A 13,602-nucleotide genomic window follows, 5' to 3' on the forward strand; every position below is an offset into this window, starting at 1 on the left:
AGTATTTTCGAAGCTTTTGAGTGTTCTTAGCTTTCTGATTTTAAAGTCTGAAAATGTTCTTAAGATGTTTTTATTTTCAACATTTTGTGAGTATTTTAGTGCAATTTTTCTAAGACCTTGGGTGTTTTAGAGTTCGCAAAGCCTTAAAAAATGCTCCTTTGTTCTTAATACTTTGGCCATCGAAGCCATATGTTCTTATATAGTTTGTTCTTTTTAAAAGTACAATAATGGATAGTAGAGATACGTCATCAAAAGTATGTATGAGGCAGCGTGAGATTTTGTTAGCACTGTGAGAAAAATTACATAGTATCAGTTAGCAAATTATGACCTTACAAGAGATAGTACCTCATTTAGGTCCTGTATAGTCTAAACCTATATATTGATGTGTAAATTCATTCTCATCAGTTGCAATTTCACTATCTAACATTCAAATTCGACTTAAAACTGAGCCAGAACTACTAAACAGTAATAACCAATCAAATTCGGTTTTGAAACAACCTCTGAAGCTTGCTTTGAATTCAATCAAATTACATTTTAGCATGATATAATCCAGATTGGCTTAGGAAAAGTATCAATGAGGATGATATCCAAGGATGATCTTCTTACTTTCAACTCCATTGTCTCTTAAGCGTAAAATCTAAGGTTCTTGCAAATCAGATCAAGGTCAGGAAAAAACAGAAAAATCCTTCTACTTTTGTTTCGATTTGATCAAATAGGAAGGAACAAGATTTTTTGAAACAATTTGTTAATTCCCTTGTAAGAATCTTTGACCTTATTGAGACATTGATTTAGGAATTAAGAATATTTTTGTAAATTAAAGTTGTTGAATTATTTCCTTCTCGTCGACAACTTGTCCTGTCCCAGAGTCAAAAATGTTCTATAAAAAGAAAGTTGAAAATAAGCCGGAAAACACAAACATTGACAAATTTGGCTCTAAGTACTCGCTCAAAAAATAGATTCTCCGAGCAAAGCTTTTGAAAATACAGCCATGAGCCCCAGCAGCCGATTTTTTGAAAGCCCCCGAGAGGCCACTTAAATCTGCAGCTTTCGGTCAAAAAGAAAGAAAATCCAAAGATTTTCGTGCTTGCTTCCCAAGCGTAATTATTCTAAAGATAGTTTTAATAATAAGGGGTGCCAATATGCTTAGTTTGAAACAACTGCTTCTCCTAGCTTGCCCCCAATTTCGGTGGAACCAGCACGGTACTGGTTGCACAGTATACTTCTTAATCTTGGGGTAAATGCGTTCCCTGAACTCCAATGCTAAGTCAAAAAAACTTATAAAAATCATGCGTACCTCAAACTCAGATCATCCTGCTAACAGTAAATCAAAATTCTTTTCAGAAATCATCAACATTATTACGTGAGAGTCAAAATACTGAATTTTTCTGAAGTAATAAGCAGTGCTTTTTATCCATAATTAGATTTCTCCTTGTTTTTTCGTCGCACAAGGAAACGATCAAGAGAAATCGTACACGGAAATGCGTTTTTCCGGGATTCACTAAAATTGCCAGACTAAATCGATTAATATGATAAATTGCATTTTGTCTCACTATTAATTTTATACCAACCTATGCACACCTATGTTGCCGACCTTCTGAGAAATACTACCCTTAAAAAAATCGGTCAAAAATCCTTTCTGGTGTCATCGCCCTTAAATGATAAATTTTAATAAACTCCTTATTAGTTTTCTGAGCTACTATACGATAAAATTCCCAACCTTGAAATACGAATTATCTTCAATCTCAATCATCAATATTATTCCCACTGGATGGAAAGATCCTTACCTGATCGCAGAGAATTGTACGTATAAGATGTCCACTGTGAGAAAGCTCGTCTCTTCCTAAATACTCTCTCTCTCTCCCTAAAAACTGTTTTCAAACAATTAAGCCTGGAAGCATTTTGCTAAGTATAATCATCAATCAACAAATTTAAAAAGAAACTTAATCTAAACTTATTTGAACATACCCTCTAAGAACCTGAATCCAAATTGAGTCGTTTGAGTTAATGATGATGAATATATAGCTGGAAACTATATACAATACACGTTTTTTTTTATAAGAACAAACTATATAAGAACATAAGGCTTCGAGGCCCAAAAATTTAAGAACATTCTAAGAACATACTAAGGCTTTGGAGACTTAAAAACATGCAATTTCTTAAGAAATTACATCAAAATGCTCAAAAAATGCTGAAAATAAGAACATTTTAAGAACATTTTTAGGCTTCCAATCCAAAAAACTAAGAACATCCGAAGGCTTCGAAAATTTTTGACGTTCTTATAAAAAAAAAACGTGTAAATCGCCAAAACCAATTGGCGGGTTTTGAATTTTAGAGGCTCTAAATTTGCATCTGAAAGTATTTCTGATATAAGGCTGATAAATAATGGTAAAATCTTTACCATAAATTGAACCCGGATGAATAACAGTCAGCCACTACATCAGACAATATCAAATGATCTTTCAAACTTCTACATTTACAAAGTAAAAATATGCTTGTCTCAAGTAATAGACTACCGGTATCCGTTACTTTGCTTTCAAGTCAAGTACTTTGATAGTGATAGTCATGATATACATTCGCTATCGCATTACTCACCAGAAGAAAATATCACAAAAAATAAAAAAAACTTTCTATAAAGAACCAGTAGCTTGTCAACAGGATATCAGGATGTAAGATCGATGGATTCATTCAAAAAATGTATTTCTGATAGGATTGGTACTAAGCAAACAAAAAGTATAGCATGACAATTCAACTTTTTAGTCCTAAATACCATCTTGTTTATTTAGCACTTTCTCAATTAAATTCAGATAGCAAATTGAAATTTTTTGTCAAAATTGTAAAACGAGGAACTTTTGGTCCTTTACTCCAAAAACGGCAAAAATCAATGAAAGATAGTTCGGTTAAAAATCTACAGAATTGAATTGAAATCTTCAAGTCTAAAACCACAAGCGTTTAAAATAATTCTATGCAACTTTACATAATAGGCGTAAAAGCCATTGCACCGTCAACGCGCTACTGTCCCACACGGCACACAACGTCAAAACAATGTCCATGTGACATTCATAACGTTCAAATAACGTTATTTGAACGTTAAAACAACGTTGTGTGTCAGCTGGGGTAGTATTGATAATTAACTTCAATCTAAAACACAAGGGTTCTCTCACGCAGCACCGTAAAAGTACCTTGGGATCAGACTTGTACGTTTTCTGATTGTCTCGATCTCAATATCTTATCGGTAAACTACGTGATAATTAAAGATAATCAAGATTAAACAAATAGGCGGAATCTACGACTGATAATTGACTATGGTGAAACGTTATCTCAAACTAAGATATTAGTAGTGTTTATATCGTACTAAACTCGTCTTTTTTGCTTAGGACCCTTTCACTTCAAATATCAATGTATACATTTATAAGTTTTAGGCTGATTTGACTCTGGTGTTGATTCCTTCTTTAGAAGAGAGAAGTTCGAAATGAAAATGAAATTAAAAGAGATCAGTTGAAAATCAATATCGTTCAAATTTATATGCAATTATAAATCTAAATTACACATTTAATTGTTCATAAATTGATTTAAAACTAGTTATCTAGAGAGACGGAACCATTTTGAAGAAAAATGGAGGTCTTTAGAACAATTAAATAAACCGACATTTTAAGGTTCAATCTTTCAGTCTCGTACCCCTCAAAGTAAGTTATTTGTTTGAAGAGTGCATTTTTCATTTCAAAAAGATTATATTTCTAGCATATTTTAAAAGAGAAAAAAATATCATAAATTGGTAAATTACGGTAAAGAGTATTTCCTTGGTTTGGTATTTTTTTTTAAACGATGACTTACCAGAAAACTTTGTGAATGACTTTAACGTGAATTAGTAGCATAGATCAATAAATTTTTGCAACAATAAACTAGTTTTTGATCTGCTATTTTGAAAAGTGCCTTCAAATCTAATTGAGTGTATACCTCAAAAAGTAATTTTCAAATTAATTTCACTTAATAATTTTTAATTTCCGAATAATTAATTGATGGCACCAGAATCAAACAGATGTTGAAAATCAAACATAACCGCTACAATGATGGCGTCTACCACAATTTGCATACATATTTTGAGTATCTTAAACGAGAGCTATACTTATGCTAACGTTTATCAAAGCATCAAAGGGTCTGAAATTTCGTGCAATTTTTTTAATGTTTCATAATGACCCTCGCCAGCTCCCTGCTGGAGTCAACTTTGCGAATTGAGATTTTTCCAGCCAAAAGCGTCACTTGCCGTTGGGTCTTCCTCAGATCAAGTTATTTCATTTATCCATACCGTTGATTCTATCATGAAATATAGAATGATTCTAGATCTCAAATACTCACATGTAGTCTGCTTTACGATCCAAACGCTCCCATATCATAACTGATTAAGCAAGCTATCAAGGATTTTCTAGTTATTAATATTCTAAGCTTTCTCTAAGTAACCACCCAAGAAAATCTTTACCATTGAATGATCAGGCCAGCCCATATGATATCAAAAATAAACATTTGACAAAAGCGGAATACTTATTCTATATCATGTATTGACGTCATAGTTCGAAAGTCTCTTGTAAATTCAATTTATAGAATCCATCATTGTGAATACCTTACAAACTGCCGCCATGCTCTATATTTGACAAACATCACTGCACTACTGTTTTCTATTTAATGATCAAAATGGAATCAAAATTCCTATGATCATTTATTCTGATATCACTTCGATCTGTTTTCTTATCTTTCAAACCTGTTTATGCCAAATTTTCGATAAAGACATTCTCATAGCCTGAATGACCAAAATTGCATATCAATTTAACATCCTTTCTTCAACTCTGTCTCATCTACACATCAAGAAAACCTTTAATGTCAACGGGTAATTCATTGTTTCATTTTAACAACGCAAATAAATAGAATACAATTAGAATATCCCTTTTAATGTTACTTCATAGGGAACAACACTCCAGCACTCCAACATTCATGCTAACCGTCATTTCAGGTTTTAGATTTCTCTCTCTCACACATGATAAGTACCATTCACAGGCACTTTAGTTGTCCAGCCAATAATAATCCTGTCAGTGCGATACAGTAAAGAAGATGATCAAATTTCAGGCGCCTCAAATGCATTAAAAAAGATACATAAAGGAATACCACCGTTAGTTAAAAGCTAAGGGAAATAGCAACATGTTAACAGAGTTTAGAGATAGGTTTAAATCTAGGTTGGGAAAAGATATTTCTTTTGTAAAATATTGCGATGTTTGTGAACAAATGCACTACACGTTTTTTTTATATAAGGAACACGTTTATAAGGAACTCGAGGCTGAAAATGGTCCAAAAAATAAGGAATTGTTAAGAAACTGCTCAGGCTGAGAACAAGGAAACAAGTTTTAAGGAATCAAATTTTTGCGAATCCAAACTTAACAGCTATGTAAATAAGGAGCTCGATAAGGAACTTTGAGGCTGAAATTCTCTGTAAAAATAAGGAACTCCAGGCTCACAGCAAAGTTAAGGTTCCTTATCAAAAAAAAACGTGTACTCTTATGTCCACATGCTATTGGATATTATTTAAGCAGATTACAAAGCCATGCAGTAGAGTATCTCTTCAAAGAATATCTTTCTTCAAATGTTTCATACCATACAATACAAAACATTTCATACTTGAGTGCCAAAACCCCGCTACTAATCACCCTGTCTCACCATCAAACAATACCAAAGCAATTCTGCATCCTCCTTTACCTCCTCTTGTAATTTTCCTAAATAAGTGAAGATTTTTCAATAGCCTCCAAAATATTATGAAATTCCAACCTTTTATTTGACATTTTAAGTTTTTAATGAACTAATGAATTAATACAATAATGACTGGTTAGTCTGCAAACCAAGTGTACAATCAAGGTCGTAATATTTGAGAAAAAAGGGAAATCCATCGGGAAGTTTTGTAACCACAATCGATTTGTAAGTGCTCTAAAGTACGTTCGAAAGGTAGAGTTTTAACTCTGAGTTTTAACGCTAGACCAGAGATTTGAGAAAAGAGGATAAGAAACGCCGCTGCCGCTCGCTGTTTTCCTATTCTTTCCCTTTGAATTCGGCACCCTTTGAAGAAGCAAGGCTGTAGAATAGTTGAGCAAGAAGGAAGGCCGAAACAAAATGGCGTTACGTACAGGTTAACCAATGTTCAAGAAAATAGTCCTTGAATAAAGCTTTCCAGTGAGTTAATTGTGAAAAAGAGACTGGGGTGTGAATCTTTGATCTTCTGGGAGTTTCCCCTGAGAAAATCGAGGAAAATCATTCTATATTCTGGGAGTAAAGATGGCGGACATGAGGCATGCTTGAAATTTTGAAAAATTTGGACCAATTTCTTTCTGGGTTGTACTGCTCTGAATGAATTTTTTGTGTTGCAGACATAATTTGTATGGGTAGTAGGAAGGTTGATTGTGACCACCTATGCCTTAGTCTTCCTGGGCACTCTCTAAAACTTCTCGGCATTTTGATTTAAGATGGGCAAAATCGATTGATAATTTTGTTTTTTTTTTCAACTTTTAGATGAAAAAAATAGTGTAATCATAGAAAAACTTCCTCCATGGTGATGGACTTGAGATTCAGTAAGTATACTTGATTTCCTCTGTGGTACTTTTAGTTTTATCTAGGGAAAACATTGACTTTTGGGTTGGAAATTTAAAGTTTCGGCTAACAAAAACATTGTAAAGTTCAAATAACTTCGACATGTGATATTTATAAAGTCTGACTATTGATGGGCCGTGATTTTGACTGGTCAGTGGATTGACTCACAAGGCTTGGACAACTTTGCAGCCAAAACATAATTTCATCGGTGGACTTTACAGTCTGTGTTAGGGTAATTCATACAGATTATTGCTTATACAAAAACAAAAAAACCCTAGTTTTACAGTAGATTTTTATTTTATATATTTCCAGGGCTAGTTATCGTCATTTTCTCTATGAAATACTGTTTAAAACAACACTACCCAGAAAAACCTTCCACAGAAAGTTAAGTATGGGCCATCCAAGCACTGGTGCAATGAAGCAAAGATTGACTCAGGATGACTCAACATTTTTGCATTTTGACCGTCACGTTCAGGCATGGCAAAGTCTGCTAAAAAATGAAATTAAACCTGCAGAAACTATATTACGTGCATTATTTAGCTTGACCAAAACAGAATGGAATAATTATGCAGAAGATGTTAATATTTTGTAAATGTTTTCTGGACAACCGTGGATATGAACAGTTAGAACCTGGTTGAGCACCGTCCTTTGAAATTGGACATATACTTGGAAAATGTTCTCTGGAAAAAGTGGATTTCCATATACGCATTATGTAAATTTGGTCAGTCTGGAGAATTTTTATCGAATCTGTTTTTATTTGGATGTTTGTTTTGTATCCAGGTTGTCCCTGGAAAGATGGTCCAAACAAGTCATCAGAGCCAGGAAACATGTGGGCCAAAATTACCAAATGTAAACAAACTAGGAGACCCCAAAAGTGCTTCTATTTAAATTCTACAATTCTACTTGAACACATATTTTCACTTATTGTTATGTAACAAGTTTTTCTGAGGCTGATATTATTTTTCCAATATTTTTTCCAACACATCTGTTGAATTTAGTCCTCTATGGAGCAATGATATAATTTTCTAGTCCAGCTTTCAAGTTATACAATCTGAATCAATGTACTACATGTTTTTTTTATAAGCAAGTGTCTGTCCCTATGCCAGGCTTGCATTATGCTTAGTATTCTATTGTTCTCAAACAATAGAGCCATTGTTTAGGTACCAAAAACTGAGCCTGCATATGCTTATAAACGTTATGCTTATAAAAGAAAAAACATGTAATTAAAAATCAGTTGGAAGGTTTTAGTCTTTTTTTATAGTCTTCTCAATTTTATTTCAATGGAAAGTCATGAGTGATATTGATTTTTTTTTTCATGCAATACATCTTTATTTTTCCAGGTTTATAAATGAAGGTCAATCATAAAAAACCCTTTTGCGTTTAATTTAATCTTTTTTAGAAAAATTTCAAACCATTTTTAGCAGCATTTACAAATTAAAAGAGTTGCATAAATGTTTTCTACTAAGAGAAGGATATTTTTAATTTTTAATTCTCATGCACTTTTATACTGTTTTATTTGCTAGGTAGATATTTCATTATATCAAGGGAAATCCCTAGATGGAGCTGTTTTGTATAACTATTGTATTTTTTTCAATAATGTTTTTGGATTATTTTATGCTTTATTGTTTCGAGTTCACATAAAGCTCTTAAAAGAAAGATTTCATGATATTTGTAATCTTCTAGCATTTATATCATGAATTATCATCGCTTCTTTTTTCTTTCTTTCTTTTGAGCTCTATTTTTGTCCTGTTTCCAATTTGTTCTAATACCCAACATCACTACCCGGCTGAAGAGGCCTCCATGATATTGTTTCTTAGAAACTCTAGTCCAAGAAATAACCAAAAATTATCCTAGTCTTACAAGCTTATCATTTTTGGTTTTATAATGTGAATTTCAATTCTTTTAGCTACAGTATGTATAAATTGATTCGGTCATTCTATAAGGAAAATATTTTGGTCAAAGCTGGGAAATTCTCCCCTTCAAGCACAACGACGAAGGCTTGAGAAACACTGCGTTCAAAGTGAAAAGTGCTTATAAAAAATATCAAAATCCGCGATTTAAAAAAAAAATTATTTCACTTTCGATATCAATCACGGCTGCCATTTTTTGTTTGTACTTCTAGTCTTGTGCGCATAACGAATCAAGCGCTCTGATTGGTCCAGAATAAAAACAATCGATCTGCCGCAGACATTTCAATAGAAACAAAAGATTCTACAGCCTAGCTTCAAATAGATGAATACCGCATTTCTTATCCTCTTTTCCCAAATCTCTGGCTAGACTGGATCTGAGGATTCAAAGTTCAAAAATAGTCCAATAAGGCTAAGAATATAGCCTGGAAGTCTGCCAACCCCTCTCAAATTGAAATATTCGATTAAATTAAAGAGATAGCCCAAAATCGACTTTCTCGCCGGAACTTTAAATCTTGAAAAACGTTAAAATAAACGGAATTCTCATTATATTTCAACCATGATTGTAGATGTCTTACATTAAGGACAACACAAAAGTGAAAATTGAGAAACATTAAGAAATATATCCGGTAGAAAAGATCATTCCCGCCAACGAACCATGAACTCTTATCAAATACAACAGAAGTGCTTAAACTCTTCCATCAAGCAAGAGCAGTTTGACTAAAATAAATTTGTCGGGACTTGCAAAAGGCACTTTTCTAGCCTCAATCAAATGTTCGAAAACAAAAGGATTTCAGAAATCGTGACGGAAACTTTCTCAGTAACAAATCCTTACAACACTTCCACCTAATAAATCAAAAAAGGCAAAAATGCATTTTGATGTTTTTGAAGGTTACGTGTGCAGATAATGGAGCCCTAATGGAGTATTAATTCTTCAGATTGATTGAGTCTTAGATTATTCTCGCACTTTTGAACGTCTTGTTTGTTTGACAGATTTAAAAGTCATTTGTAACTGCCGTCACAATGCAAACATTCTTTCGAATAAAAGGACCTTGACATACTATACTTTTGAACAGTTTTGAAAAACTCGATATCTGAAAAACCAAACAAGGAATAGCAAAAGTGATCAGAATACACCTTTTCGACCGTAGCCGCCAATTGCCGCGCAGCCCCGGGGGGGGGGGGGGGTACTAGGCTTGCGAGGTGACGGGTATGTCTGAGCCGAAAATCGAGAATCGACCCTTTCAGAGACAAAATTTTGGTGATTTTGGGACCACTTTTTCCTAAATTTTGGTCCATTTTTTCCAAATTTTGGTTTGATTTTCACCAAGTTTTGGTCAAAATTTTTGGAAATCGTGACCCTTTGAGAGAGAAATTTTTGATTTTCGTGATTTTGGGACCCTTTCAGAGACTAACTTTTGAATTTGTACCCCTTTGAGAGACTTTTGAGGAATGAGAAAAGGTACCCTTATGGCTCGCACATACCCGGCACCCATTTTGCCTAAGTACCCCCCCCCCGGCCGCGCGGGTATTTTTTTGTCTATTTTACCAACCTAAAACCGTCCAAGTCTTTTTTTCTCACCTATAGAAAAAATAAACTAACTGAATTAATTTAACTTGCAAATGAATATGTCAAAGTTAAGCATCTCTTCAATTCTAGCTTTTCTCTAGCCAAAGGATTTAATAAATCATTTCTTGAAATACCATTTTCTCACATCGATAACATTTCACCTACAAGATGACATTTTCAAAAGAAAACCTTTGGCAAATTAAGCAAACACGCGAGCAAACTGTCACAACAAAAGTATCATCGAAAACTTTCACCATTCTCCCATGCCCTAACATAAGCATCAAGATCAAAGTTAAACTTAGTGTGAAAAATATAAACTTGCTTTGATCTTAAAAGTTTGAATTGGTTCAAGGGGTTTTAGTGTCTCAATACAGCGATATGGATATACAGCATTTTTTTATTTTCGATACCCATCCAGTTTTATAGCGCAAAGTATTAAGCAAATAATCAGCTTTAACTTTGAAGCTTCAAGGGTCCTGCGGCACTTCTTTTAATATCTAACTCTTCTCCAGGCTGTCTCGGTCTTCATTTTAATAGCAATGTCAACCAATTTTCCATGTCAAAAATTCACACTCATGCTAGCCCTAGCGCCAATTAAAAATTTCTTATCATCGTGTGTGGGAAATTTTTCTCATCACGCGTTTACTGTCCAGACTCGTTAAATTACGATGAACCATGGGGAACTGAAACAAATTCCTGGTCCATTTCAATAAAACAAATATTCTTCTTACCATATCAGTGCAAAAATCATTTCTAAATTAGCAACATACCAAAACAAATTTAATATAACTGATGCCTTGTCAAAAATGTCAAAAGTTTGTCGTACAGTTAAAACTCATTAATAACGTTTGGTTATGGCCAACTGTAGGTAATCTCCGGTCCATTTCAATAAATGATACATAAAAATAACTGAATCCTAAGATTAGCTTAGTCCACTATTGAAACAAGCTCGTCCGGTCACATTCGAATGCGTCTCTGCCGCCCTGCTGATTGACAAAGAAGACCGTTCAACCGCACTTTAAATCATAACAAATGCTACGTGCATCTCAAAAGTCATTTCTAATCCATCATTGTAAGTATTGATTATTACATTTTTTTGCATACCATCATCTAGTTTTCCTTCCGTGTCGATTTAACATATTGAATACGTCCTTCTGTGTTATCTTATAATGTATTGAAATTATCTTCGTACCTTTGTCAATGCAACGGTAGTGACGTAGTAAAAGGCTATTAGACGTAGATAGATTTTTACCATACTTAATAAACCCGATTTTCGAAAAAAATATGTATTTTTAAACAAATGATTATCCAGACGATAAGTTTCAGCGACATTGACTCGTTGCAAAACAATAAAAGACTGACCAGAGAATAAAATAAAAAAACTGAATGTCTATAGATAGATTCTAAAAATTCTGAAATTTATTGCAGTCTGTTAATGGTCTAAAAAAACCTTTAGAATCAAAATACAATCAAGAATGGTTAGCCATTATTAACAAATTCTGGCTATCTGGGCCCAGTGTGAGGGTGTATTTAAATAAGCAAACTAAGCATTTTAATTCATTACATCTATCAATACACTTAATATATTCTTAAATTCTAAGCTGAAATGTCAAAATAAAAAGTTTTCCTTATCCATTTGTAAATCGACTTTAACATGAGTATAAAGTTGTTTTTCTTCCACGCTTATCAACCCATATTGAAGGGAGTTCAGACCATCATCTTTCCAAAATTTTGTAGAGTTCCAAAGTTTGTAATTCAGTTTTTGTTGAGCCTCAATGTCACGTTTGGTGTAGCCATTCCGTGGATGGTTCATCATCGTATATCTTGCAGTTTTTATAGACTGTCTATGAACATTGAAACCATTCATTCGAAGTCTCCAATAAATATTATCATCTTCGCCTCCCCAGCCATAAAACAGATTTGTAGCTCCGTTAATTTTTCGGAAATGACTTGATAACATCGAGGATACACCACCGAAGATTTCCTTATATGGTAATATGTATCGGAAGATGTTGACACCCACTGATAAATGCGTTGGAGATGTTTTGCAACCGTAATCGATTTTATCGTTTTCAGGCAGAAGATCAACATCATGTATAATAATGCATTGATATGGGAATAATTTCAAACCTTGATCAAATCCGATATTGAGTAGTTTAGCTCTATTGAATTTATCTTGGTCATTCTGTTCGACAACCATGATGCGATAGTGTAAATTCTGCCGCTTTAAGATTGGATGTAACTGTCGTAGAAGGATAGGTAATTGCAATTCACGGTTTCTGAAAGGGATTACAATCAAAGTGGATTGTCTTGGTTTACAATCTTCAGGTTGCCACCATCCTCCTTTCTTGACAAACTTGAGCTCGTTCTCATAAAGCCATTCTAACGAGATCTCTTGTTGTAAAACAGCGAGCGGTCCAATAAGAGAAGTTTTGTTGCATTCAATTGCTTCACCACAATTCGTTTTTATGTAAACATCAATCTCTGGGCTGTGTTGTGAGACATTGTTGCTCTCCAGCCAGTTATTGAAATCCTTAGAGCAGCTACTTATGTTTACTGTGGAACTCAATTCATTAGAATGTATCTTTTGAACCAATTCTGATGTTTCATTAGTGTTGATTCCGGTGGAATTGTCTCGTTTAACACTGAGCAACTTACTTTGGATAAAAGTTGAAGAAATTTTTGCATCGAATTATCTGTGTTATGTTGCATCTGTTTCAATTTTGAATCAAATTTCTCATTCCTCTTCATAATAAGTTTACCGATTGCTTTTACCACGGTCTCGGCGTTAAGCGTTGGCTGATCATGGCCTGGTTGAACCACTTGGATGTTTCGGACATTTTGATATTCACGATTTAAACAAAATATTGAATCTTTAAAAATTGTCACTGTCAGAAGAATGAAGAATAAAATGAAAACTTTTGAATTCGAACTCTTCGCGGTGATAGAAGTGACTTGGACCATCTTGGAGGCCTTACTTTAAATAATACCGAATCTACGATTCTTTATCATTATATCTTTAACCTTGTTTACCACTTGCCAAGCTCTCTCACGGAAGTTTATCACATTTTCACACGTTTTGTTAGCAGAAAATTCTTTATACTTTATCAATTATCAGAATCTTGCAGTTGCCAAGTGATATTCCATTGAATTATTCCGCCTTCTGGTGTTTTAATTAAGCAATGGTTGCAAAATTTACTGAAAAAAGGTGTCTTTATTACTTCAGTAGACAAAAGACACGAGAATGTGAGAGACCGGCCTCCCTAAAAGTTCATATTTTACATTTTTCAAGTAATGAAATGTTAAGTTGAGACTCGTAAGATTCGAGATAAATTTAGTGAACATTCTTAGTCATCAAACCACGATAATTCCAAGCCAAACGGGAAAATTGTCTCCAGTGGGGGCTTTCATAGTCCTCATAGTACCTTTCTTATCAGGAGGGGGGTTTAGTATGAGAGAGAGAGAGGGATTTAAGGTATGTTGTAATATGTCTGTGATACAGGG

At 33.9% G+C, this 13,602-nt stretch overlaps 1 protein-coding gene across 1 annotated transcript; it reads right to left on the reverse strand.

Annotated features, from left to right (window-relative positions):
* Nucleotides 1–11,661: 11,661 nt before the first annotated feature.
* On the reverse strand, nucleotides 11,662–12,790 carry LOC136823732 (beta-1,4-N-acetylgalactosaminyltransferase bre-4-like; the record flags this gene model as incomplete). The annotated part of the gene is made up of 1 exon (XM_067079902.1): nucleotides 11,662–12,790. A coding segment is annotated over one exon (1,083 nt), but the record flags the coding sequence as incomplete, so codon positions are not given.
* Between the last annotated feature and the right edge of the window lie 812 nt (nucleotides 12,791–13,602).

Source organism: Clytia hemisphaerica, unplaced genomic scaffold (genome assembly GCF_902728285.1).
Source record: "Clytia hemisphaerica strain Z4C2 unplaced genomic scaffold, Clytia hemisphaerica genome assembly, whole genome shotgun sequence".
NCBI classification, from domain to species: domain Eukaryota; kingdom Metazoa; phylum Cnidaria; class Hydrozoa; order Leptothecata; family Clytiidae; genus Clytia; species Clytia hemisphaerica.